This window comes from Penicillium paradoxum (assembly GCF_028828445.1).
Source record: "Penicillium paradoxum strain IBT 22861 chromosome Unknown utg000004l_segment0_segment0, whole genome shotgun sequence".
Classification (NCBI taxonomy): Eukaryota; Fungi; Ascomycota; class Eurotiomycetes; order Eurotiales; family Aspergillaceae; genus Penicillium; species Penicillium paradoxum.
The window spans coordinates 1712706-1738757 of record NW_026643182.1 but is presented as its reverse complement, the minus strand read 5'-3'; the positions used below and the strand labels follow the sequence as shown (position 1 = coordinate 1738757).

The following is a 26052-nucleotide window of genomic DNA, read 5'->3' as shown; positions in this document are numbered from 1 at the left end:
TTGACTAGCGGGGTTCAGAACCGGCCGGAGAGAATAGATGTAATTGTCATTCTCCAGAGGCAACCCCAATCTCATCCAGAGTAGCCACAGCTTTCAGCCTCAAATAAGACAGTCTGTAATGTGAGAACAATAGCTCCCTGTGGTTTCTGGAACTATCGCGGGGCTAAGGCCAATCGCCCGCTCACCGCCCTAGTTGTCCGGGTCCCTCTTACGTCGGTGTCCCTCACTTGATCCCTCCTACGTCTATTCCTTTGTCCATTACTGTTTTCATTCCTCCTGCCTCCTACCGCGCTCTGCTCTAAACCACCTTTTGTTTTATAACCCCTTGCCATCCCTCGATTGCGTTCGGATAGCTATTCTCTGTGCTCGTCGAGCTAGGTACCTGGTACGCTAGGCGTTGCAACTTGATTTATCATCACCATCGAAAGTCTTGCTCTCCCGCAAGGCTTTCACCTCCTGATTTTCATCATTCCTTCAAACATTCCTGTTCGAGACGCGGCTAAGCCCGGAAAGCGCAGAGCCTCTGAAGACGACGTCGGAGCTCCGCCAGAAAAACGAACCATGACGGTATGGTTATCTGGATGATAGAACTAGAGTTGACACTAATAAACTTCATGGAAGGATATCAAGATGCAAGTCGAGAACCCCCAAGAGACCGTTGAGGCGATCAAGCATGGGGAAATCGACGAATCATTGTATAGTCGGCAGCTGTAAGCTCCCCCACCTTCCTCCGTAATGTCCAAGCTCGAGTATATATTTGTACTCACACCTTCAAGATACGTTCTTGGCCACGAGGCCATGAAGCGTATGGGCTCTTCAAATGTTCTGGTTGTAGGTCTCAAGGGCCTGGGTGTGGAAATCGGTAAGTGGCTCCTTTGTAAATCAAAGCCAGTGTTTCATCCCAACATCTGATTGTCTCCACAGCCAAGAACATCGCCCTCGCCGGTGTCAAATCCCTCACCCTATATGACCCCGCACCAGTCGCTATCGCAGATCTTTCTTCTCAATTCTTCCTTCAGCCAGAGGATGTCGGCAAGTCTCGCGCTGAAGTCACTGCTCCCAGAGTCGCCGAGTTGAACTCCTACGTTCCCATCACAATCCATGAGGGCGAGAACCTTGTGGGCGATCTTGAACAACTTAAGCGCTACCAGGCTGTGGTTCTCACACAGACACCTTTGAAGGAACAACTAGCGATTGCCGACTTCTGTCACAAGAACAAAATTTACCTCACGATTACGGATACTTTTGGTCTCTTTGGTTATATCTTCAATGACTTCGGAAAGAACTTCACCGTGGGTGACCCCAATGGTGAAGAGCCTGCTAGTGGAATTGTGGCCGATATCAATGATGAAGGATTGGTCTCGGCGCTCGATGAGACCAGGCACGGACTCGAAGATGGTGACTTTGTCACTTTCACTGAAGTTAAGGGCATGGATGGCCTCAACAACAGTGATCCTCGCAAGGTCACGGTGAAGGGTCCGTATACTTTCACCATTGGTGATGTCTCCGATCTAGGATCCTACCAGGGCGGTGGTCTCTTCACCCAAGTCAAGATGCCTAAGTTCATTGATTTCCAGCCATTGGACGAGCAACTGAAAAAGCCCGAGCTGCTCATCTCTGACTTTGCTAAGTTCGATCGGCCACAACAATTACACATTGGTATTCAAGCTCTCCATGAATTTGCGGAAACTCACGATCGCCAATTGCCTCGTCCTCACAACGATACCGACGCCCAGGAGGTTCTAAAGATTGCTAACAATCTTGCTGCTGCTGGTGAGGACAAGGTAGAGCTGGATGAGAAGATCATCAAGGAGCTCAGCTACCAAGCACGCGGTGATTTGAATCCGTTGGCTGCTTTCTTCGGTGGTATCGCCGCCCAGGAGGTTTTGAAGGCCGTCTCTGGAAAGTTCAGTCCTGTGCATCAGTGGATGTACTTTGATTCTTTGGAGTCTTTGCCTTCATCGGTCACTCGATCTGAGGAGAGCTGCAAGCCTCTCGGTACCCGCTATGATGGTCAGATCGCGGTATTCGGCAAGGAATACCAAGATAAACTTGCTAATGTCACACAATTCTTGGTGGGCTCCGGAGCTATTGGTTGCGAGACGCTGAAGAATTGGGCCATGATGGGTCTGGGTACAGGACCTAATGGAAAGATTTACGTCACTGATATGGACCAAATTGAGAGGAGCAACCTTAACCGGCAATTCCTCTTCCGTCCCAAGGATGTCGGCAGACTCAAGAGCGAGTGTGCATCTGCAGCTGCCCAGGTCATGAATCCTGAATTGAATGATAAAATTGTCACTCTTCGTGATCGCGTCGGTGCCGATACTGAACACGTCTTCAATGAGAATTTCTGGAATGGCCTTGACGGCGTGACAAACGCTTTGGATAATGTTGATGCGCGGACGTATGTCGATCGCCGCTGTGTCTTCTTCCGCAAGCCATTGCTGGAGAGTGGTACTCTCGGCACCAAGTGCAATACTCAGGTCATCCTTCCCTTCATTACGGAGTCTTACTCCAGCTCTCAGGATCCCCCAGAGAAGTCATTCCCCATGTGCACCCTTAAGAGTTTCCCCAACCGCATCGAGCACACCATTGCCTGGGCCCGAGATGTCTTCCAGACCTACTTCGTTGGCCCACCTGAGTCGGTCAACATGTACCTCTCGCAACCTGACTACATTCAACAGACCCTCAAGCAGGCGGGTAATGAGAAGCAGACCTTGGAGCACCTTCGTGACTTCTTGGTTACTGAGAAGCCACTGACTTTTGATGACTGTATTGTGTGGGCTCGCCAGCAGTTTGAAGCGCAATACAACAATGCGATCCAGCAGCTTCTCTACAACTTCCCCCGAGACTCCAAGACCTCATCCGGTCAGCTCTTCTGGTCTGGACCCAAGCGTGCTCCTACGCCCTTGAAGTTTGACAGCGTTAACCCCACCCACCTCGGATTTGTCATTGCCGGTGCCAATCTCCATGCCTTCAACTACGGTATCAAGAACCCCGGTGCGGACAAGGACTATTATCGCAGAGTGGTGGATGATATGATCATCCCCGAGTTCACCCCGAGCTCTAATGTGAAGATTCAGGCCAATGAGAATGATCCTGATCCAAATGCTCAGCCGGCTGGATCTTCGTCCGATGAGGACGAAATCCAGACGTTGGTCGCCAGTCTTCCCTCGCCCAAGTCTCTCGCTGGCTTCCGCCTGCAGCCAGTTGAGTTTGAGAAGGACGATGACACCAATCACCACATTGACTTCATCACCGCAGCTAGCAACCTCCGTGCGGACAACTACGAAATTCCTCAGGCCGACCGACACAAGACCAAATTCATTGCCGGCAAGATCATCCCGGCCATTGCTACCACTACTGCTTTGGCCACTGGTCTTGTGGCCCTCGAGCTTTACAAGGTTGTCGACGGCCAAGACGACATTGAGAAATATAAAAACGGCTTTGTCAACTTGGCACTTCCGCTTTTCAGTTTCAGTGAGCCGATCGGTAGCGAAAAGGGCAAGTATCAGGGCAAGAAGGGCGAGGTCACAATTGACAAACTCTGGGATCGATTTGAGGTGGAAGATATTTCCCTCCAGGAGTTCCTCGATTTCTTCGCCGAGAAGGGTTTGGACATCACCATGGTCAGCTCTGGGGTCAGCTTGCTGTATGCAAGCTTCTATCCTCCCTCGAAGGTCAAGGACCGCCTCCCACTGTCGTAAGTGTCCCTTCCATATCTATCTATAAACTCCAGCAGAGCATTAACATCAGCCCTCGCAGGATGAGCAAGCTTGTGGAACACGTGAGCAAGAAGCCAGTTCCCGAACACCAGAAGAACATCATCTTCGAGGTGACAGCCGAAGATCAGACAGAAGAGGATGTGGAGGTCCCCTATGTGATGGTCAAGCTCTCAAAATAAGGGCAATGTCTAAATAGGATGTAAGGAAAGCCGGTAGGCTACATATTCCTAGTACAATTAGCTAGAATTCATGAATATTTCCACGCCTTGTTCAATTATTGCAGGTATCAATTAGCAATTTCCGCTATGTGTGTATGGAGCACTTCTGAAGCCCACACCAATGGCTTAACCATGGCTTAACAAGCGGGCTGTGCCAAGAGCATCTCCATTTGTCAACGCTGATCGAGCTGGCGATAAGCATCTATGACTCAGCATTTCATCATCTACTTTATTCCCCGCAACACCTCGAGTTGGAGTATAAAGAGAGGCTACTGCACTGGGTCTGCTGCTTATGTTCTTGACACGACTTCGATCTCTGACATTGCATCTTTCACGTCCAACCGTTCGTGCAAGGCCTCTTTTTACAGCCCATCAACCCCTCGTGTTCCCCACACCAACAATCTACTCTCGAAATATGGCCGTAAGAGAAGCATCATCGGCTACAATTGCCTGAGTATAAAACATGTACTGACTCGTGATTTAAGACCGGAAATACTGACAAGATCACCGATTGGGTGAAACCCGGCGACAAGTCCGGCGAGTTCAAGCGTCAAGCATCCGTCTTCCGGAACTGGATCTCAAGAGAGGCTGGAGCCCAATTTCCTCCCGAGAACGGCCGCTACCATCTATATGTCTCGTATGCTTGTCCATGGGGTATGGAATAGCTTTCAAGTAACCTGGTGCTCGATCCTTTGCTAACCGATTACTAGCTCACCGGACTTTGATTACTCGGAAGCTCAAGGGCCTCGAGGACTTCATTTCTTTTTCTTCGGTGCACTGGTATCTCGGAACCGACGGTACACTTTATCCTACATAATTTGGATTATTGGATCTTTCTAACTCGCCTCTTAGGTTGGCGATTCGCTACTTCCGATGAGAAATTGCCAGGAGAGAACACCATTCCTGACCCTTTGCACCCGGATTTCACCCATATCCGACAGATCTACTTCTCCAATGACCCAGAATATACCGGCCGGTTTACCGTCCCAGTTCTCTTCGACAAGAAGACCAAGAAAATTGTTAGCAACGAGGTACGAACCAATCTCCCCAAAACCATCACCTAATTCCAATATCTAACTCCCAAAAAACCAGAGCGCCGAAATCATCCGTATGCTTTACCATGAATTCGACGACCTCCTCCCAGAGCAATACAAAAAAGTCGACCCATTCCCCAAAGCTCTCCAAGCCGAGATCGACGCCTCCAACGAATGGATCTACAATGACGTCAACAACGGTGTATACAAGTCCGGCTTCGCAACCACACAAGAAGCCTACGAGAAAGCGGTAACGACGCTCTTCTCCTCGCTCGACAGGATCGAAGCCCACCTCGCCAAGCAAGAAGCAGCCGCGAAGCCGTATTTCTTCGGCAACGAGATCACCGAGGCGGACATCAGACTCTACACTACCATCATTCGCTTCGACCCGGTCTACGTGCAGCATTTCAAGTGCAATCTGCGCGATATCCGCTCTGGCTTCCCGGCTATCCACCGCTGGGTTCGCAAGCTTTATTGGGATGTTCCCGCTTTCCGGGATACCACGGAGTTTGAGCATATCAAGTTCCATTACACTAAGAGTCACAAGCAGATTAATCAGTTTGCTATCACCCCCCTTGGGCCTGTGCCTGATATCCTGCCTAAGGACGAGGAAGTTAGGGCAGTGCAGGGAGCTGAATAAGGGAGTTACCCAAAAACAAGGGGGGGGAAGAAAAGGGAAAAGCTGGGCTGGTGATTAGGACTATTTGCGAGCGACGAACTGAACAATACAAGGATAATTCCAATGCCATTTAAACAAGTCTTTCAAAATGTATTATCCAAAAATGTAAGTTTTCTATTATCGACAAAATGGAAATCAAAAAGTCCCGTGGTATTGTATAAACGCCTTGCCATGCTATGTGGTCGATGGTAAGTATCCCAGTGCCTCTGTATCAAAGGGGTCGAAAAAGAAGTACAGTTGTCTCGATAGAGCGCAACATGAGCAGTAGAAAGCAAATAAAAATTACAGAGAGCCTCGATGATATCAACCAAAGGCGAATGCAAAAGTAAATTCCAATTGAGCAATCTCACAGTGAGAGCGATGGAAGAGAAATCAAAACTGAGAATGTGATGGATGCATTTGAGATGCACCTATGAGTGATAGGGTGTGCCATACTTGTCGGTGGCTTTTGTGGGTATATTTTGAGACGACGCTTCTAAATGTCAAGCCAGTGAAAAGCAAAGATCTGTCCAAAAGCACTGGGAAGTGTGAGGGATGTGCCGGGGCGAAGGTTGAGAATGTAAGCGATTGGTCGAGCTGGAGTGAAGGGATGTGAAGGTGAAGAGGAAGTGAGAGTTTTGGTGAGATCGACGGATCATCGCAGGCCAAGCGTGCGTTTCGCGTTCTCGTAAACCACGTAGCTGATTGACATGGCTGGTGCCACCTTGAGAAGGTTAGGCGTGAGACCTTTGTAAAGGCCACGAGGTCCCTCCGACTTCAGAGTGACGCTGAGGACTTCGCCAATTCCACTGTAGGTAGGTGGGTGCATAATCGTGCCCTGGGTTTGAAGTCGAGTCCGAAGGACATTGAGAGGGTAAACGATCGAGGCGCTAAATCCTCCACTTGTAGCACCAATTGCCCCTGTCGTGAAGTTACCGAGCGGTACATCATCCTCATGACAGCCACGTTCACGAGCCTTTTTAGCAATTATAGTCCGTTTAAGATATTCAAACGTCGATAGATCAATTGCGGCGTAAGGGAACATTCCTACAACACCAAGCGGAAGTCCCCGGAAAAATCCAACCAGGCCATTCTTATTCCACACCTTTTTTGCGGTGGCTGCGATGAGTTGGTTGCCTTTCAGGCCATCTTTCACGGTATCACACTGCATGCGACTATTGGTAATGAATCAGCCACGATGCTTCATAATGGATGGATCACATAGACCGGTATACTCACAACTTCAAAGTATCGAGGGGGTAAACAAAACACCTAAACTTTGTCAGAACCGAGTTTCCTCACTCGAGCGCAAAATACGTACTGTGCAACCATTCCGCCAAAACCACCGGACATAAACTGTGAAGTTGGAAGGAGTCGCTTGGTATCGTTGTGTCCTTCGAGTCGTGCAAACATTCGTTTCGCAGACTGTTCTCTGGTCAGTATTCATCCGGTTGCGTGGACGAAATCAACTACATGAAGTACTAACCTCATAGGCACCAAACTTGATTGCAGACTCAGGCATAACCTTCACCACGTTCAAGCCATTACCTGCGAACAAACTCCGAATTCCTCCTGCCCGCCACAAATCCTTCAGCGCATCCAACAGTGATTTGGAAGCATTCCCCGCAGCCGCCAAGGGCGCTCCGTCCTTCGCCGCACAAATGGTTGACTCTTTGACGCCAGTCTGTGCAATGAGATAAATCTTGAGACGGTCGAGGGGAGCGGTGGCCGTCCTTGAAACGGCTCCCGCAAGTCCACCTGCAAGGAAATAACCTATTTGAGGGGTATTCTCGGTCAATTTCCGTCCATAATATCGGCAAAACAACCGCAAGGCGGTGGTTTGGGGAAGAGATAACCACTCCAAGTCGAAGTCTCCGTCGAGCGAAGGAAACTCATGCTCAAGAATGGGTTCCAACTTTGGGATGTGGCTGGCTTGCGCGTGCGCTGAAGGAAGGAGAGAGGCCAAGGCGGGGAGGGATAAGATATTATACAAAAGGTGTTGGATGGCCAAGATATAAGATGTAAGAAACGGATGGTCTGTACCTAAACCCTGCAGGTCATTGATGTGGACATCTCCTTCCGGGTTTAGATTGCCCGTGGCCGTATAGTATGAGAGGACTGCGTGGAGGTCGGTCGGGGACTGGAGAGGAAGGAAGAGTAGAAAGTCCCTAAAAGAAACCAAGAAAAAGAGTATGCAAGTTAGCCTCGTGTTTTTCGTTTTCACTTGACCAGACCCAAGCCATACCTCCATTCTGTGTAAGTGATCACCCCGTCATTGTTTTTGTCAACCTGATCAAAAAACCGGTCCAACTTGGCACTTGAGACGGTGACTCCGCAGCGCGAAAAGGCATTTCCCAGTTCCGACTTGTCGATTTCTCCGTTATGGTTGCGATCGATGGTCTGAAACATTTGCCATAATCCATTCTCGGTATGGTCGAGAAATGCTCGGAATTCTAGTAGTGACAAGGATTAGACTAAACAAAGGCGCGCAGCTAGGGCAACCCTTTCTTCAGGCGCTGCCCAAGTAGTTCTCATAATCTTACCGGCTTGGTCTATACGGCCATCGCCATTTGTATCCACCTTGCGGACGACGCTGAGGACCATATCGTCTGCATTTTTAAGAGCTAAACCGAGATTAGCCGGGAGCGCGGAACGGCCTGGAACCTGGACAAACTCACGATGATCGATCTTTTTTAATCCTTTCTTTAACCCAGTCAAGTCGATGTGACCCTCTTGTCGAGTATCCAGGGTTTCCCAGAGTTTAGCGACTCGCTCGTCGCGTTCATCTTTCGACTCGCCCGGTGCCATGGTGAAATTTGTTACCGAGCACCCTTCATTATATTTATTGTTGTAAAGAGGGGGTTCGAAGGACCCCTAGCGCGCTGAGGGGAAATTCGAAGGGAAAAGTCGGAACATCAAAGGATGACGTGGGGACGCTCAAAGTTATGAAGCTTGAATAATGATTAATAGGCGCCCGCCGATTTGACCTTTGACGCCATTCCGGATTATCTTGCACGGGACCAGGGCCAAGCCCTACTATCCCCTTTTGGGATGGCAACCTGACCTCCATGCTGGTCATGGTGGACTCGAATGGTGATTTGTTGGCTGTTTAGTCGATTCATTTTCGATTGGGTTGATGTTGTGTTTTGACAGAACTCGTTGCACCTCGATCAAGTCGTGACCTGCGGGGTTAACTGTAACCCGGACCTCGGACCATGTCGTGACGGGTTTCGATCTGCGAGCCTTGAACCATCCAACTTCTAAAATGGCAGCCAATTACTGGGCATCGACCCAGCGTCGACATTGGCTCTTCTCCCGGGAGAAGTTAGCGGATATCCGTGAGGGTTTACGGCAGAAGGATCAAGTTGCCCATTCGCAATTTCCCCTGCCCGACCAGCGGCTACTGAACATCTACTTCAACCAGCGTAGGTGCTACCTATACGATGTTCAATAATTGAATGCAGCTTTGAGCTAATTGATAAACAAAATATAGAGCTGATCAAGCTTGGAAAGCGCATGTCCACCAGACAACAGGCCATTGCTACTGCCCAGGTGTATCTCAAGAGATTCTATACCAAGAATGAGATTCGGCAGACAAGTCCGTATCTGATGCTCACCACAGCATTCTATCTTGCTTGCAAGATGGAGGAGTGTCCACAGCATATCCGCTTTGTAGTCGGCGAAGCGCGTGGTTTATGGCCAGGTGTGTATATCTATCAAAAGCGATCATCAACCAGATGCTAACCATCCACAGAGTTCATTACCCCAGATGTGGCGAGGCTTGGAGAGTGCGAATTTGCCTTGATCTCTGAAATGAGCTCACAGCTCATCGTCCATCATCCTTACCGGACTTTGTCTGAACTTCAGACCGAACTATCACTCACCACGGATGAGGTCGCCCTCGCCTGGTCGGTGATCAACGATCACTACCTGACGGATCTACCGCTTCTCCACCCGCCTCACGTCATTGCGATTATGGCAATTATCGTCGCCATCGTCTTCAAGCCTGTCCATTCAAACCCTTACCCCGGAACCGGGCAATCGGCCTTGGCAGGCTCCATGAGAGATGGGGGCGGCATGCAGATGTTGGCCGCTTTGTCGGATAAGACTGGATCCGGGCCTCCTCCCAAAATCCAAAAGCTCATTGGCTGGCTCGCGGAAAGCGAAGTCGATATCAAAGCTATCATCGAGTGTACACAAGAGCTGGTCTCGTTGTACGAGGTGTGGGAGCAGTATAGCGAGAAGAACTGCAAAGAGCTGCTCGGGAGGATGGTCAAGAGCAAGAACTTGGACAAATGATTACATGCCACATCTTTCATTCTAACAAACCCTTCATGTACCACGATCTCGGTATTTCAGTCATGTCATATTCTCTGGGGCCATTGTACATAGGCAGCCAGCTGACATATGTTTAGTCTAATGTTTAACGGGTCTTCTTCTCGTAGATCCTTTCTCTCCTACCTACCCATCTATTCAAGAATTGACGCTACTACTATCTTCAGTGCAAACAGCCATCGGTGATGGTGCTCGCAATGTGTTGACAAACCAAGATGGCCGACTTGGATCTATTCATACCCGTGCTTGGTAAAATCATTCAATGTGTTAATTTTGGAAACTTTGGGTAGAGATCATTCTTAAAACACAAGTTTATCATGGCAGAATAGTCACTTGTGCAAGACAATTGCGGTCTTCACAAACCTTCTCCATTCTATCCACTTTCCGGCTTGGCCAGATATCCATGGGCTGACCATGCTCCCAATGAATTAGATACACGGTGAACCAGCTCAAGCACTCAGTGTCCAGATGCGAGTCTTCAAATATCAAATCGATGGAAATCAATATATCTGGCCAGCTGTGTCTTCTCAGAAAGATCTCTAGGATTCCCCTATAGTTGACTCCCTGTCTATAACGCCTACATACATACTCGACTGGAAACTTGAGATGTTGGATTTGTATTATCTGTTCTATTCATCTCTGACTTCTAAGGCATTCTACACAATTTTGATGGTAGGTTCTTCAAAGTGTAAAGTGACCAAATTAATCTCAGTCATGTTTCCGAACAACGTATTGGCTCTGACTGCGGTAGATACAAGCCCCATTGTATGATCTCCCTACCTATCATCCTAGGCTAACTTGCGCTATCAAAATCCCTCAACAAAAAAAACCCGGCTTCTCCACATATACATCTCCGCCGTCTCATTCAAAACTGAGTGTGCAGGTATGATCAGCCGCAGCCCGCGCGGTTGCCCGTCGAGTGTCGGCTTCTCCCTATCAGATCGGCCATTATATGCGCTCAGCCAAGTCTCAACGCAATGGCAAGTCTAACTACTCTGTGGGACTAGAAATGCTCTCACAAGTAACATCTTTTGCTGGGGCTTCTTTGGGGGCTGGGTGGTTTCCGGAGGCGGGTGGCACCATACTGATCGACAGCAAGTTAAATATAGAAAGTGATCGAAGAAGTACACGAAGATTGATAATTCACTTTAGTGGAGTTGGGGAGCAAGTAATCAAAGACATAATTAGGTGTTTGATATCTGTCTGCTGTAGGGTGCTCAATCTGCTTGTGCTACTCCGTACCTATTGTGCCACATTGTGCTACATTGTGGATAATAAACAGAGGAATACCGAACACTATTGTTTCTGCATTGGCTCTCCTCCGCTTGTCGAATGCATTTTTAGTGTATGGACATGCATGAGATTTCGCCGGAGAAATACGGGGTACCTGTTAGTTTAGTTCCCTAGAGATACGAATACGGATGGCGGTTTCATGTTGACACCCGTATGTTGCCCGTGGAATCGTCATATGCTTAATCCGTATACAAGACAGGAATGACTAAGGACCTACTTCAAAAAATGGATATAGGTATTTAGTGGACCATAGCAGGTGACGCAGATTGAGCGAAGAATTCAAATAATTTGATTTAGAGTAAACAAACATATCGCTATGTGGATATCCTCAATCCTTTAGCCTAATGAACTTAAGCAGGCATTAGATATTCTTTTAATCTTAATAATGTTTTAATGGCATAAATAAGACAGACTAACTTTCATGGGCATAAATATTACCAGAAGCAATAATATGTATGTAATATATCCAAGCATCTCGCTTATCTCTTTGTTTTCATATGGTGCGACAAGGATGTCCTCAACTCCGCAATTGCAATTTTAATGCTGCCCACAGTCTGAAACCACTGGGAGCACGGCAATACTTGCCACGATGTACTCCGTAATGGAAGCGACATATTTGCAACCCAGCCAGGGCGGCTGAATCGTGGTTCCAGGTCCCTTGCGGGTGTATCGGGGGATCGGATCGCAGCATGGTTGTCCCTCGCTGGATTACATATTTCACACATCCAGACCCCACGATCTCACGCAAACACCACCTCATGCACCCTGCACAGACGGTGGACATATCAGCTGCATCATTCAAGCTCCGGAGGGGCATCGTTTACAATATATGAGGGATCCGATGTTGGCGGCAATCCGTGCAACTGCGCCACTGGAGAGCCTGTTTATTCAAGGGCAAAGAAGCGGTGAAGCCGAGACTGGAGAGACTGCTTTACGGTGGTACGTTGTTTCTAGTAGAGTTTGGGCTTATTCCTTCTCGACGCCGTGTGAGGACAGAGAAGTCATCACTGGTGGAAGGTGGAAGTTCGGCACATCATGCAACAGGGCTCCGTTCCAGTAGGCGCCGAATGTACCTATTTCCAGACTTGGGGGGGGGGGGGGGGGGGGGGGGCTAAGGTATAGACCAAAATAAATGGAGTAACAGGAAATAGGTCCCAGGCCTACCATGTACTGCCACACGTTAAGGGTGGAGACTCGCCATCGGTTTTTATTCGGTGGGGTTACTTAGTGACTCACGGGGAGGCAATGCTACCCAGCGCGAAAGCGAACAAGCCCCCCTGAGGCCTAATGTTTTGGCCTAGTCCGGACGCCGCACTGAGAACCGATTTGGGGGAGGCTTGGGCTGACAAGGGTAAGGTCTCAAGATCCCCTACCAATAATAGGTGGGTTTATCTGCAGCTAAGATGGTGGGTGTGTCTCGAGACCAACAAGGTTTTCCTCGGGTGGTCTTTGCGCTGCGCGTCGAAGGATTGGGGAATTTGTACGGGAGTCGATCAAAGCGAGATCAGCAGCCACAGCCGATTCGGGTCACCCTATAGGGGGGGAGATGGGAGGGAATGTGCCTGGGCGAAGTCTTGCCCTGCACAGCCTGCAGCTAAGGGACCCGAATGGCTGAAAAACGACCAACTCAGGTTCCCCCAACCCCCCATCAGATATGGGGGGGTTTGCCCTTCCGGAGTTGAGCCTTACCCTTTCGTTCCGGCTGTTGATGATATGCATCATAAGGGAGCGGAAGGGCGGTAATGAGAGAAATCGGAATATGTAACAATCATCATTGTACGGAGTACTCCGTACCTCAATAAACGCCCTTGGTATGCAGTGTCATCACTCCGATTGTCAACGACGTCACGTTTTCGGTATTTGGGTGGGCCGTTTGAAGGACCCATTTTGAGAGGATCTGCGTGTTTTGATTGGTCCGATGCTCTTGCCACTTTGCTAGCGCCGAGCTCTGGTTGGTGCGTGACAGTATGTGTCTTTTCCAGCGGTGACAATACAAAACAGTGGTCGGCCATAGTAAACAGACTTCCCACTCCCTGTGATGGTAATACCGGTAACCATACCTCCCCATAACACACCCCTCCCCTCTTTTTCCCTTCGCCTCTTCCCACACACTCTTTCCCATTAATCTTCCCTTCTTCCAATCCCATCATCGATCTTTCCTCATTTATTTTCTTTTTGTAACTTTCTTCTTCTCACCTCCGGTGCTGGTCTTTCACAACTTCACAATGTCTGCCTACTTTTACAACCACCAGCAACACCAGCAACACCCTCACCATGGTGCTCATATGCAATCCGCAACGAATACCCACCACGGGCGCTCTCGTCGTGCCCCGAAGATGGCTCAAAATGCGCAGCGTCAGTTCCGAGGAGTGAAAAGCATGCGGGAATTGGCGGAAGCCCCGGCCGTGACGGCGTTCCGTGCAAGATTCGAGGCTGGTCGGTCCTTCGATTTGGATGACGACCTCGAATTCTGCCCGGGTCTCCTGACTGAGGACGATGTATGTTGATCGGCGAATCTTCCAAACCCCTGATTCGGTACCCCTTGAAGATCGTCAGATGGATTGATTAGGGGGGCAATTTGTTGACGGTTTTTACAGCTGCAATCCATCCACTCCGCCTCCGACCGCTCGTCCCTTTCCAGTGGTTCGCCGGACACCTCGCCTCTGCAGCACCAAATTCAACCGGTGCAGCAGGTGACTCCGTCCATCTCTTTGTCTCCCGCCCAGACCAACTCATACGTTCACCCTGGTGTTGCCGGCAACCCTAATCATGTCAACTACCAGCAGCCTGCGAACCGGACTCGCAAGGTTATCCCGATCATCAACCCCTCGACCGGAATGACCCTCGCAAGCCCGCCTTCATCGATTTCGCCCGCGATGATGCAGACTGCTCAACGTCGATGGTAAGGGTGCCATCTGCCAAAGTCGTGGGTTGGCACCCCCACCTCTCCATTCGTCCATTGCACGTCCATTTTTGAGCTGTTCTGCATCATCGGGGTCCCTTAATCGCAGGTCATAATGTTTTCTCTGTCCACTTTTTGCGTTCTTGTCCGATACGTCTACTGCATTCGACACGACACACAACTTGGAAAAAAAATACTTTTCTCGGTTCCACGAACACGGCGACAAAAAAAATCATCAAAAATTCGAAAACAAAAAAACCGACCTGTACATACACCTCTTCTCTCTTCGCCGATTACGACCACCTTCGCCTCATATTCTAGATCCTTTGCGATAATCTTAGCTTGTTGCGAGCGACGGCGCCTGCGATTCAATATCTTGCATCCTTTTCCTACGATACCTCTTTCGTCTCTCAGGGAGGGACGAATACTTTCTTCGGCCTATGTTTCTTCTTTTTTTTCGGTTGGGCCACCGATGATGTACAGAACACACGTGCAGTGACATTGCTACTTGACGTTGCATGTCCATGACCTTTGGAGTTGATTTTGTTTATTTTCCTTTATTGGGATGGTTTTGCGTGCAAACGACTTTGCCAGATACACCTACGCTGTGACCTATTTTTCTTTCTACGATCTCTTTGTTTTGGGGTTTTTTACCGGGGCGGGAATGGATATCATTTTCAAGGATCTAGAGGCGGAAACGATACACGTCTGCATTGCTTGGGCACTGTTGAATATCTTGGGCTGTTTTTTATTGCTTTGTTACCTTCTTCGTCTATTTTTTTTTTTCTCATCTTTTATGGATTGTTTCTCTGTACATCGGATTTGGGGATTGGTGAACAACGCTTCCTTGCCACTGGTATGTGGCTGGTTGGGTCTGGTTGCGAGCGAAACCATGGGATGCGGAGTTGTTTCTGTTTGAAATCGATATCCTTGGGGGTCTCTCGCCGTGTGCGAGTTTAGGCCATTATGCACTTAAAATGCTTTGTTCATTTTACTCTACTCATTCCTTTTCCTTCGCTCTGTATTTCGTTTATTTCCCTTTCGGGGACTCCCGGAGAGTTACGATCGCATTGATACTTTCATATCATCATGTTTCAATCACCGATCTCCTCGTAGTCTTCTGTATGACGGTGCGGTTCGCTGTACATTGCTGGGATTCGCTAGGATCGATGGCGTGTAGTTGTGGCTGATACGTGGACTGCTCTAGATTGCAAGGCCAAATCCACAATCCTGCATTGTTATACTCTGTACTCTGTACGGAGTACTCCGTTCAGGTCGGCGCTTCGTCATTTGTATTGGCATGAAGCTGGTTTGGAGCTTCGAATTGGCTTCTAGAGACCGTGCGCTTCCAAGCCCAGCCGAAGGATCAAGGCTTGGTTTCTCTAGCCATTCTTATTTATAAACTCGAATCTGTAGACAATATCACCGGCCCATGGTAGTGCTCGAGAGAATTTGTATGAATGTTGGAGCGACAATGATTCGTTTTATATACATGTAACTATATACTCATCAGACTATGTGTTAGATACCTCGATATGGACATCAGACTAAAAGCAGCAAGAGAAGACTTACGTCCTTCAAACTACAAACTAATGAATCGTCGTAGTTAATCAGATATCCATCTCACATTGGTCATAAATAACAGTCTGATCCCCCGAAGATCAATGTGAGACCGGATTTTCGCCACCAATTATTCCATCCTATTATTCGGATAGGCAACCAGAAATCCAGTTTAAGAAAATGGAGACATACCAAACTGAGAGATCTTAATAACCTCTCCAAAGCGTTTCAACTTGTTGTACAGCCTGCGTGATTGGTTCCCTACCCGCTAGGCATTGTTTCAGGACCAACCAACCACGCCCTAAATAATGACGTCTCAGTGTCAAACACACGCGCCAGACCAGTGGCCCACACTCACTTCAGATGCAGTCACAGACAAATAGCAGGGTAGATCGTAGCTACTATTCCATTCTAGACCCCCTCCCTTACCGAGTTTCTAGTGACACATCTCGTGCGCCATTCTGGTCTGGGGCCGATGGTGTCTACTGTGAAGCATGCCCAGCATAGGCCAAGGATTTTACATTGTAGCGCAGGTCTCCGATAGGTGGATGTTTATGCAATGACGGGGTGATCAGAAACAAACTGTGTTTTCACAGACGTCCATCGAGGTCGTCCTGCTACTCGGGTCGTTCCTACTGTTAGGGTTGTTGAGGTCCTGCCATATGAGAGCAGTGTTTCCGGGGTTTCTTCTTTTTTTAGTTGACATTGTTGTTTTGTTTTCAGTCTTGGCTCATTGTTCTATTGTCTTTTGTTCCCATTCATCTTGGCTGCAGGTATTCAAGTCTGGACTACTGCCTGCTGACGCTCTTTTTGCGACATTGGTATTGTCGGTCACTTTCTTTCAGGAAACACAAATATCGAGCTTACCCCTACATCTCGGGGGAAGCTGCTAAAATTTCAGCTTCTATTCTTGTGCTATCTTTAATCCTTGCATTTCTTGCCCATCGCATTCGTTGCATATCAATTCTTCAGGCTGGCCCTGGTCTAATCGCTCTTTTCTTTCGTTGTTGATATCCCCAATTGGGGCTTTGGACAAGATGCAATTCGTTCTTTTTCTTTTTGTGTTCTTTTCGTTGAGCTTGACTGCTCTTTCTATGCCAATGGCTCCTCAAAAGCACCTTCAAGGCCGGTCCTTCAAGGTCGAGCGCGTCAAGCGCAGTGACTATGTTGCCCATGGTCCTACGGCGCTGCGTAAGGCATACCGCAAGTTCGGAATTGATGTCTCGAACCTCAAGGGTGTTGACGTGAGCGACTTCGAGCCTTTCGACACTAAGCATACCACCCCGACCAAAAGCGCAAAGGGAGATGTGGTGGATGATGGGAAAACTGGCGCTGTGGATGCCACTTCAGTTGATGGAGACGTCGAGTTCGTTTCGCCGGTCAATATCGGCGGCCAGACCCTCGATATGAATTTTGATAGTGGTTCTGCTGATATGTAAGTTTCCTTTCTATATTCTTCTCCTCGGCAAGGGGCCTGCAGTGAAACAATACCAGAATAAAGCCAGACTAACCAATGCTCGTATAGGTGGGTGCTGAGCTCGAAACTCCCCAAGTCCGTGCAAAATGGCCGAACAGTGTATGAGCCGAGCAAATCCGCCACATTCAAAGAAGTCCAAAATAGCAGTTTCGAGATCTCATACGGCGATGGGTCGTATGCCAACGGGGGAGTAGGCAAGGACGATGTTTCAATTGGCGGCGTTAAAGTCACTGGGCAACCATTCGGCCTCCCAACAGTGGTCTCGCAAACATTTGCCGAGGACAAAAAATCCAACGGACTTGTCGGTCTTGGTTTCTCCTCAATTAACACCATCACACCCGAGCCACAGAAAACCTTCTTCGAGAACGTCGCCCCCAGTCTCGACGAGCCGGTCTTCACTGCCAGACTGCTCAGCAATGGCGTCGGTGAATATGAATTTGGAACCGTTGATAAAAGCAAATATAGCGGCACCATGGTCAATGTCAGCGTAGATGCATCCAACGGATTTTGGCAGTTCAACTCAGCACAATTCGCCGTAGGAGGAGGCTCTTTCCAACCGATCACTAAGACAACCCAGGCGATTGCAGACACAGGCACCTCGCTCATGATGGTCAGTCCTGATGTGGCTGAGGCGTACTATGACCAGGTTGAAGGCGCCATTTTTGCAAACAATGCCAATGGGTATATCTTCCCCTGTACTTCGGACTTGCCCACTCTGTCTGTCGCAATCGGGACTGCTTATTCGGCTACCATCCCTGGATCTTTGATGAATTGGTCGCAGGTTGGTATCAATACAACTACCGGCGAAACAGGTGAGCTTTCCCATACGCAGCCTCCTTTGAGCGATGAGATCTGGACTAACCATGTTGTTTTTCGACAGTATGCTATGGCGGACTTCAGTCAAGCGGAGAATCAGCCATGGCCATCTACGGCGATGTGTTCTTGAAGGCTCTGTTTGTGGTCTTCGATTCACGCGGGCCTTCTCTGGGATTCGCGTCGCCTGCTTGAACAAACAAAATAATCCATCAGTTTTCACATCTATGTGATCATGTACGGAGTACAGATTTAGCAAAATCAAATCCATATTTCCACTTTTTATGCATTGATTTGTAGAAAATGTAAGAAGATTAGAATAATTATACCGAACTTGGAGTTTTTTATTTCTTCATATTCTCGTGAGTATGCGCGTAGTCCATTTTATTTTCAGAAGATATCGAACATTTATTCCTTACCGCACAGTAGCATTAGCCAAGCTCTTGACAGTGCAGATACCTCCAGAGGCAGCAACCAGCTTTCCAAGAGCAGGCTTGCCCTCCTGGCCGTGGACAGTAGGAACAGCGCTGCTATCAAAGGCAACCTCACGGTCCGCAGTGGTAGTGAAACCAGGCTGGAACATCTCCCAGACCTTCTTCTTGGGGTTGAGCTGCTTCTCAGGCTGGCCATCATTCCAGCCCTCGAAGAAGATACGTTCACCGGCAGCGGCAGTAGCAGGAGGGGTAACCAGCTCGACGGGACCGGCGTGCGAGTCCTCACCCTCAGCAACACGGGGAGAGGCGGCGAGAACCATGGCGCAGGACTTGACGCCACGCATGGTCACGGGCTTCAGGTTGCACACGGCGACGATCTTGCGGCCCTGCATCTCCTCCAGGGGGACCAGGCCGTTCAAACCGGAGCAGACCGTGCGGACGGTCTTACCGGTCTCCTCATCGAGCGAGGTGTTGTCGCTGCCGGGGGCGTCACCGCAGTCAATAGTGGAGACGTACAGCGAATCGGCATTGGGGTGGTTGATAGCGCGCAGAATGTGTCCAACGCGCAGGTCAATCAGTGAGGGAGCGGGAGGGGCAGCAGGTGCGGGAGCGGGCTTGGGGGCCTTCTCTTTCTTCTCCTTCTTCTCCTTCTTGTTGGTCTTGGGGGCGTCAGCGCCAGCCTGGTTCTGGGCCTTGGCGGCCTTGTCGGCCTTGCCTTGGCCGATGACGAGGGGCTTGGACTCGTTGGCTGCGTCGGGGTTCTGGGCGCTGGCCTTCTCGCGCTTCTTGCGCTCCTTCTCTTCCTTGGGATCGACGGGCTTGGGCACGAACTTGACGTCGTTCAGGTCGATGGCGATCTTCTCCTCTTCGGGAATCTGCAGGGAGAAGAGACGGCCGTTCTGCACGAAGTCGACGTGGCGGACGATGTGGTGGTAGCCCTTCTCGCCGGTGCGTTCTTCGGGAGTCCACTTCTCGACGGCGGGGGCCAGGAGGGCGTAGACGGCAATATCGGCGACCGAGGGCTTCGCGCCGAGGAGGGTGGTCCGGGTGGCGAGGTGGATGTTCAGCTGGCCGAGGATTCCCTCAGTGACGTCCTTGTCGGCATTGGCGAGGGAGGTCTTCAGGCCGGCAACGGTGTGGAGCCATTGCTTGATGTCGGCTTCCTCTGCCTCGTTGAAGGTGACCTGGGGGAAGATCTTGGACGAGGCGTGGAGGTAGTCGGGCTCGGTCGCATCTGGAGAGATGACGGTGGGGTACGACCGGTAGAGAAGGGAGAGGAGAGAGGATTCGGGAGCTGCTGCCGTCGCCATGGTGTATGATTGTGGAGGGGTTGGGAGTGGAAGAAGAGAAAATCGAGGAGGGGCACGGATTTGTGTCAACGATTGGACCCGCGGGGTTGTCAGTCGGGCCCGCAACAGCGATCTGAGAGAATTCAACTTGGCGATGACCCCTGTTATAGAGGGATCGGTTGCAATTATCCGCTTTATTTAATATCCCAATCAGCCCACGCAATCCCCCTTGAGGTTTTTTTTCTGGCCGTGCTGCGTTGCTGACTCAGCAGCTTCGGCCGGGCACCTTATGACAGCTGTAGTTCAGCTAACAGCTACATGAGCTTGAGTGCGTTTCTCTGAATTACTAGCACTGGCCAACGTGGGTCTTTTATAGGGCCATATTCTGCCTAGTTACTTGCTACATCAATGCCCACATTGCACTGAGGGAAAGAAGGAATATGTATATCCAAAAATGCCTTGGGGGAGTTAGGTAGCTTCCTCGGTTGCCATTGTGTCATCACACCTTGGATCTGTCAAAGAATGGGCATTTCGAAGTAGTAGATAATTGCTTTCTCAATCAGTTCCATGTCAGTGATTCCCTTCAGGTCTGCATTTACAGACTAAACTAACTCAATGAGTTGATGGAACCTATAGAACTCGGAGCCCAGGGTAATTTTGTAGAGGGCAAGCTACATGCCCCTATAGCTATCACTTGAATGAGAACAGTACGCTGTCACAGAGATAATACCTTAATTCAATAACAAAGTGAAGGTATGTTTACCACTTATCGGGGCGACAAATGGTGATTTTAACTAGGTATAGCAACAAGACAACAGAATGCTAACAGATCTCCGGCTCATACCGGCTGAGTCCTCCATTTAACACGAACACCTGCAGCTAATGCTTGCCGTCTCGCTGTTCTGCCCTGACTCGTTTCAATGTCTGGGTTGGCACCAGTTTTCGCAAGCATCTTTATCACTTCTGGATTACCTACATCAATCGCCTCCAATATAGGGGTCGTGCCATCGCTAGTCTGCTTGTTGGCATCGAGCTGCTTCAAATATAGTAACAGTTCCACAATGTCTTGCAAATTAAGAATCACAGCACATAAAAGCGGAAACTCATCTGTTGGACCGAGATTGGGATCGAGTCTCTCCTGCGCTAGGAGGAGACGAGCCACATCATACTGATTGAATGTAAGGCAGTGACAAAGCGGTGTATATCCTGGGAGTTGATATCAACCCTGTCTGGCATACGGACCACTCATTTGGCGAATTGGATGATCACCGATTGATTTCCCAAGCGCCTGGCAGCAAGAGCCAATAGAGTCATGCCATTATTGTCGCGCTCATCAATCTATGCTCTCATATCATTGGTTGACGATTCGAGCCGTTTAGACCCTATAGGAGTTTATAATGCTTAACATTGAGCTCTGATGTCCACTAAGTTTATATTAGATAAAACGATCGAGGCTAAATGAGCAATCCCAGTAATGCTGACCAAAAACTAATGGAAGTCGTTTCATTTATAGCTATAATGTTTTCTGTTCCTCTTCCTCTATCTTAGATTTTCTTGCGTGTCCGGTTCAGGATCGTTACCTGCTCGAAGGATTTCCTGGTTTGCCGTCAAACCTGTGCTGAATTGCATGTCCAACTTGGTGCCAGCTAGGAATCCATAGCATTTGGAAATCCCTATGGCTTCCCATTATGTAGGCCTTTATTGGCGCATTCGGCTCAGCACCCAGTTTCAGGAGGCCCTCATAGATAGATCTGCATGGAACATTTGCCCGTAAGTGAGTCTGTGCATCAAAGTTTGGGAAAGAATTCGATCATGCATGACTTTGCTCAAACCGCCTTCGGAGCTCATATACTGAAACATCTGAAGCTGCTGGCTATTCACGTTACTTATACTCCAGCCCAGAGGAGCATTAAAAGTGCTTTCGGGAAGATTGGAGAGTGCTTGGACCGCTTTTGTGAAAATTGTCATCTGAGACCGGTCCCAGCCCCAGTACAAAGCGTCGGTAGAGCTCATAGCTCATGATATTGGAAAGACGCGAATTCACTAGCCTGAGTTCAAAGATAGACTTCTCCGGTAGCAGGGCTGCAATGAGCAGCAGCAACTCGGTATGTAGATCGAGGAGTGATATTGTGAAGATTTGTTTCCTCCAATCGCGAAGCGCATCCGCCATGAAAATTGGCCTGACCTCCCTGAACAGCTTTCGTGCTGCCTTCCTCGGCCGACTTTTGAAAATCAACCATGACTTCGGGAAGGTGAATTGATACGAGGTAGGTTTTCGAAGTGTCGAAATTGATGGGACAGAGGCGCTGCGAGTGTTTTTCCGTTGCTGAGAATATTCCTTTACTATAAAGTAAAGCACGTCGATTTCATTGGGCTTGATCTTGAGGGACCATTGAGAGTTTGCTTGGAGCAATTCAAAGATCTGACATGCTCTCTGAATTGCCTTTGGGCTTAGAGGAGGGAGATTAGACAGTGACATATCGTAAAAACCTCAGCCTGCACCTGATCGAATGTTGAGTAAAGCCATTGATTGATATTACGATCGCTTATATTTCAATTGATCATTTAGGCGAGAAGTTCTCATTATGTAGTAATCAACCTTCAATTAAGTTGAAGGTCTCATTCGTCTCTAATATTGCTAGGCTGTTATGGAGAGTTTGAACTTAGTGCAGCATTTTCCTTCTTGTTCGACTTTCCAAATTTCTTTTTAAGCAACCCAAACTTACTGAATTCCAATGTTGCCTATCAGCATGCCTGCTGGTGCTGTTTAGCTGGACGGGACCAGATGTCGATGGATCGTCTGACCAAGGTCTGAGAATCTTAAAAACAGAAAATCGATTTTTCTTTGGCTTGCAATAGGACTTCAATGGTATAGGCCCAGGGGCTCTCGTAGCGTTCCGGCCGGTATCTCTCTTATTGATCTTTCTATGCATAACTCAGGCAAATACGGAGTAGAGAGGCTTAGATGTCCAAATGTCCAAATGTAACCATTCGATGTGTATGCACTAACCTAAAATACATTAGCGTAGGCCAATGCTGCACTCTGACTGGTCAACCAAACGGCGCTAAAATGAGTCATGATGAGTCGTGGGCGATCAGAGCAGCCTGGCCAATCACATGCCGCTTACAGTGGGCCCCCATCGGCTGCGGTTCATCGCATGGCCTCTCGATTCTCTTATATGGCCCGGCCTTGTCCTTCGATTTCTTCCTCAGGATTCGACTCCGATAGTCGACCCCATCTACAGTCACTAGGGTTCACCCTATCCTTTTATTCCCTTTGATAGAGCGTCACGGGTCTGCAAAGGCCCGTCTAAGAGATCCAGCGATGTCCGCCTGCAGTTGTTCCAGCGCCGCGGCGGCAATCCAGACCTCCTTCCACTGGTTCCAGCCCGCCCAACACTGGCCCGCAGGAACGCCATCAAGGGCCTGCTGATTACTTGCAACGGTCGAGTCCTCATCAGTACAATGATCATCACCACTTTTCCTCCCTGGCTCCGCCGTTGGAAGGCTTTCCATCGGCTGTGCCAGTCTGTCAATCCTTCGATCCTTTTGCACAAGAGTCGGCACTTTGGGCAGAGCCCGATCTGTCCTTTGTCGACACCGACTGGAACTTCATATCTGTGAACCATCCAACTTCATACCCTCCTGACTATGACGGCGGCGATGCCCCGATCCTGGACCTCGGGTATGGAGATATGGATGTCTCCGCGTTCAACTCTCTTTCGGATTCGGGATCAATCGAGTTCCCACACTATGTTCCTGCATCTATGGCTTCTAGCTCAGCCCATTCACGAGGTAGGACCACACATTCCGATTGAGCCAATTAACACCAATATCTAATATCCTAAAGATGATCGCTCGCATCCCTCGCCAGTATCGCAGTTACCTGCTCCCGTCTCAGCTTCTTTCTCCAGTCCCACCGCGTCTAACGGTGATGATGTTCTAAGTCGCGTTGATTCATCGAGGGTGGAAAAGCGTAAGCTTAACACCCTCGCAGCGCGGAGATGTCGCCAAAGACGTGTGGATCGGATGAAGGATCTTGAGGGCGAGTTGGAGAAAGTGCGTAAGGAAAGAGATGAATTGAGACTTCGGTGTTCGAAGCTCGAAGGGGAAACGGATGCTTTGAAGGGACTTCTCACTCGTAGGAACAGAGATACATAGTTGGATACTCGAATAGTGGAGCTGGTCTCCCGTACTACGTATAACGAATTCGATTGGTTTTGAGTTGGGGCCTACCTAGGTATTCGGTAAAATTTAGTGCTCTCTCCACGCAGTAGCTCCTGTGAATATGGGTAAGGGATGTGTTGTCAGGTGGAGTATACATCGGGTAAATCTCACTCCCCGCATCCTGCCACCAGTGCCGGCAAATGAGATCGGTGATAGATGAGGGGTTTCGCCGTCAACTTTTTCCAGCCCAAATGGAAATGAGACATACGAGGCCACTAGCTCGGCTCGGCAAGTTCGTCTAAATGCATTACGAATATGTAAATATGAATTTTCCATTGTATAATCTGTACTCCATACCAAGCTCCATCTGATATCTCACCCGGGTAGCTCAATCAATAAAGTACATCACCTGCATCTGACCTATCTCTTTGGCCTTATGATGATAACATGACGAACCCATCTTGAACATGAGCCTCATTCAGCATGAGAGCTGTTCGTTTCCATAGGCAAGGGGATTCCTGTCTACATCTATAAAGTGAAAGCCAATAAATCCAATGTCTATCTATCATAAGCCAGTGTTTCCCTAATCCAATTTAGATATTCACAAATATCATTCGAACTAGTATTTTCCCCGTTACCCCGCACCTTTTGATCGGAATAAACTACCAATCGTTCGAGGCTATAGATCTAGGGTAGTGGTACTCCGTATACTTGAAGAAACTGGTTCGGGCGTCACGAAACTCAAGGTCGGCAACCAGATCGAGATCAAGCCTAATACTTCCGATGGCACGTGTTCAGACTACTCGATTGGCAGATTCAATCGCTGAAGAGGATTTATCGGGTTCAGTAGCGTACTATGCTATGGTTTATGGCCATCTATGGATACCTTGTTGCTAACAGTCACAGGGTACGCAGGAGAGCTTTGGGATCATGTAGACGTGGACACACAAGCCCTATTCTATTATCTGGTACCATCCCCTCTGGCATCGGTGAAAAGATTAGACTTCTTTCGTTTCAGTTGTGTTTGGGTTGTCTCGGGTCTAACGAGGTGGGTCAAACGACCCCAATGGAACGATTTGTCGTTGTATGGCACGCCATCAGCCACAAATCTCTGCGAACGGAAGACACGGTCCTCGTGATTGGAGCTGATCCAATTGGCCCGACTACCATCCAAGTCTTTAAGGCTCAAGGTATTATATCGACCACTACTGTGAACCCCGATGAGGTGCGAACGACAGCCACTTATCGATGCTTTTTCTGTTGCGTTTCAGGATAGGGATATCATCAAAGCTGCGCTTAATAACAATAAGGGCTTCGAAGCTAGGACGGATGCTCTTGTTTCAGGCATGTTCAGCTGCTTCTCATTCTATAGTCTCCATTACCCTAGTTAGGTTCCAATTTCCAAGGTTCGGTCCTCTGCTGATCTCTTTCTTTTGTTTTCATCCGGGTAGTATTCAGTCTTATCTGATGACTACTGGTAAAAGTTCATGGAAGGACGTGGTAGAGAGGCATTTAAAGCTCCCATCGGGGAGAAAGATACATAAAGCATGCGAAGATCCTAGTCGACATCTATGCATAATGGCATATGGTAAACCCGTGCAGTTTGACCTCAGGTATCCTCAATATATTCTATATTTATTGGAATCTTATCGCTTCTTTAGTTGCTGTAACAGACTACTCGCATTGTTTAGGAGGACATACATATCCTCACCAATGTCAGTTAAGGGCTTCTTGTACGTAGTAGCCTGGGATGCACGATTTTGGCCAGGTAGGCTAGAGTCAGCCCTACTCGATACAGCATTCAACTATTATAATTAGTAGAGCCGTTGGGTCCAACATTGATGATTTGGTGGATATCGTCAGGCCTTCTATCTGACCAGGCAGTAGTTCAACAGTTGGCAACGCGCCCGATATATTTAGCTCATGACCACGAACAAAAAAAGAACATCAAAAATAAGAAAACGAACCTATTTACATTAGAGGTGTGAATTAGGATCTACGGAGTATGACGCTCCTTTCTGAGTTTAATGTAACCATAAGATCCCAATCCAGTTCGGTTTTATACATGAATAGTTATGCACACCACAGTTCCTACGACAACAGGACAAACGAGTTATAGTTAGACACAAGCCATCGGATCGATG

The 26052-nt window shown here is 48.7% G+C and overlaps 10 protein-coding genes across 10 annotated transcripts; 7 read left to right on the top strand and 3 right to left on the bottom strand.

The window, feature by feature from the left end:
* Positions 1 to 561: 561 nt before the first annotated feature.
* On the top strand, positions 562 to 3907 carry ubaA (E1 ubiquitin-activating protein ubaA; the record flags this gene model as incomplete). Its single annotated transcript, XM_057175431.1, has 5 exons — positions 562 to 567; positions 622 to 710; positions 777 to 862; positions 925 to 3706; positions 3769 to 3907. 5 exons carry the CDS (start codon positions 562 to 564, stop codon positions 3905 to 3907), a joined length of 3102 nt encoding a protein of 1033 aa, XP_057032478.1.
* Positions 3908 to 4238: 331 nt separating this feature from the next.
* Positions 4239 to 5620, top strand: N7457_004385 (glutathione S-transferase family protein; the record flags this gene model as incomplete). Its single annotated transcript, XM_057175430.1, has 5 exons — positions 4239 to 4367; positions 4432 to 4600; positions 4657 to 4743; positions 4799 to 4977; positions 5039 to 5620. The coding sequence occupies 5 exons, from the start codon at positions 4239 to 4241 to the stop codon at positions 5618 to 5620; spliced, it is 1146 nt and encodes a 381-aa protein (XP_057032477.1).
* A 673-nt stretch (positions 5621 to 6293) lies between these two features.
* N7457_004384 (calcium-binding mitochondrial carrier protein) lies at positions 6294 to 8446 on the bottom strand (the record flags this gene model as incomplete). The annotated part of the gene is made up of 7 exons (XM_057175429.1): positions 6294 to 6813; positions 6878 to 6910; positions 6960 to 7063; positions 7125 to 7806; positions 7884 to 8091; positions 8182 to 8262; positions 8317 to 8446. The coding sequence occupies 7 exons, from the start codon at positions 8444 to 8446 to the stop codon at positions 6294 to 6296; spliced, it is 1758 nt and encodes a 585-aa protein (XP_057032476.1).
* Positions 8447 to 8903: 457 nt separating this feature from the next.
* ssn8 (cyclin-dependent protein serine/threonine kinase regulator SSN8) lies at positions 8904 to 9937 on the top strand (the record flags this gene model as incomplete). Its single annotated transcript, XM_057175428.1, has 3 exons — positions 8904 to 9063; positions 9132 to 9341; positions 9393 to 9937. The coding sequence occupies 3 exons, from the start codon at positions 8904 to 8906 to the stop codon at positions 9935 to 9937; spliced, it is 915 nt and encodes a 304-aa protein (XP_057032475.1).
* Positions 9938 to 13491: 3554 nt separating this feature from the next.
* On the top strand, positions 13492 to 14172 carry N7457_004382 (DUF4452 domain-containing protein; the record flags this gene model as incomplete). Its single annotated transcript, XM_057175427.1, has 2 exons — positions 13492 to 13764; positions 13864 to 14172. The coding sequence occupies 2 exons, from the start codon at positions 13492 to 13494 to the stop codon at positions 14170 to 14172; spliced, it is 582 nt and encodes a 193-aa protein (XP_057032474.1).
* A 2152-nt stretch (positions 14173 to 16324) lies between these two features.
* N7457_004381 (uncharacterized protein) lies at positions 16325 to 16737 on the top strand. Its single transcript, XM_057175426.1, has 2 exons — positions 16325 to 16410; positions 16452 to 16737. Exons 1-2 carry the CDS (start codon positions 16391 to 16393, stop codon positions 16528 to 16530), a joined length of 99 nt encoding a protein of 32 aa, XP_057032473.1. The 5' UTR covers positions 16325 to 16390; the 3' UTR covers positions 16531 to 16737.
* A 91-nt stretch (positions 16738 to 16828) lies between these two features.
* On the top strand, positions 16829 to 18213 carry N7457_004380 (pepsin-like aspartic protease; the record flags this gene model as incomplete). The annotated part of the gene is made up of 3 exons (XM_057175425.1): positions 16829 to 17163; positions 17254 to 18017; positions 18086 to 18213. 3 exons carry the CDS (start codon positions 16829 to 16831, stop codon positions 18211 to 18213), a joined length of 1227 nt encoding a protein of 408 aa, XP_057032472.1.
* Positions 18214 to 18433: 220 nt separating this feature from the next.
* Positions 18434 to 19762, bottom strand: N7457_004379 (putative cofactor for methionyl- and glutamyl-tRNA synthetases; the record flags this gene model as incomplete). The annotated part of the gene is made up of 1 exon (XM_057175424.1): positions 18434 to 19762. One exon carries the CDS (start codon positions 19760 to 19762, stop codon positions 18434 to 18436), a length of 1329 nt encoding a protein of 442 aa, XP_057032471.1.
* An 817-nt stretch (positions 19763 to 20579) lies between these two features.
* On the bottom strand, positions 20580 to 20990 carry N7457_004378 (ankyrin repeat domain-containing protein; the record flags this gene model as incomplete). Its single annotated transcript, XM_057175423.1, is given in 2 exon segments — positions 20580 to 20947; positions 20966 to 20990. The coding sequence occupies 2 exon segments, from the start codon at positions 20988 to 20990 to the stop codon at positions 20580 to 20582; spliced, it is 393 nt and encodes a 130-aa protein (XP_057032470.1).
* Positions 20991 to 22821: 1831 nt separating this feature from the next.
* On the top strand, positions 22822 to 23902 carry N7457_004377 (bZIP transcription factor JlbA/IDI-4; the record flags this gene model as incomplete). The annotated part of the gene is made up of 3 exons (XM_057175422.1): positions 22822 to 22969; positions 23081 to 23536; positions 23592 to 23902. The coding sequence occupies 3 exons, from the start codon at positions 22822 to 22824 to the stop codon at positions 23900 to 23902; spliced, it is 915 nt and encodes a 304-aa protein (XP_057032469.1).
* Positions 23903 to 26052: the final 2150 nt, after the last annotated feature.

What these genes read in the sequence shown, in the direction of transcription:
- N7457_004381 (XM_057175426.1), top strand. Translation starts at nt 16,391, where the DNA reads ATGAGAGCAGTGTTTCCGGG. An exon ending in ATGAGAGCAGTGTTTCCGGG is followed by an intron (nt 16,411 to 16,451) that starts GTTTCTTCTTTT and finishes TTTTGTTTTCAG; the next exon opens with TCTTGGCTCATTGTTCTATT.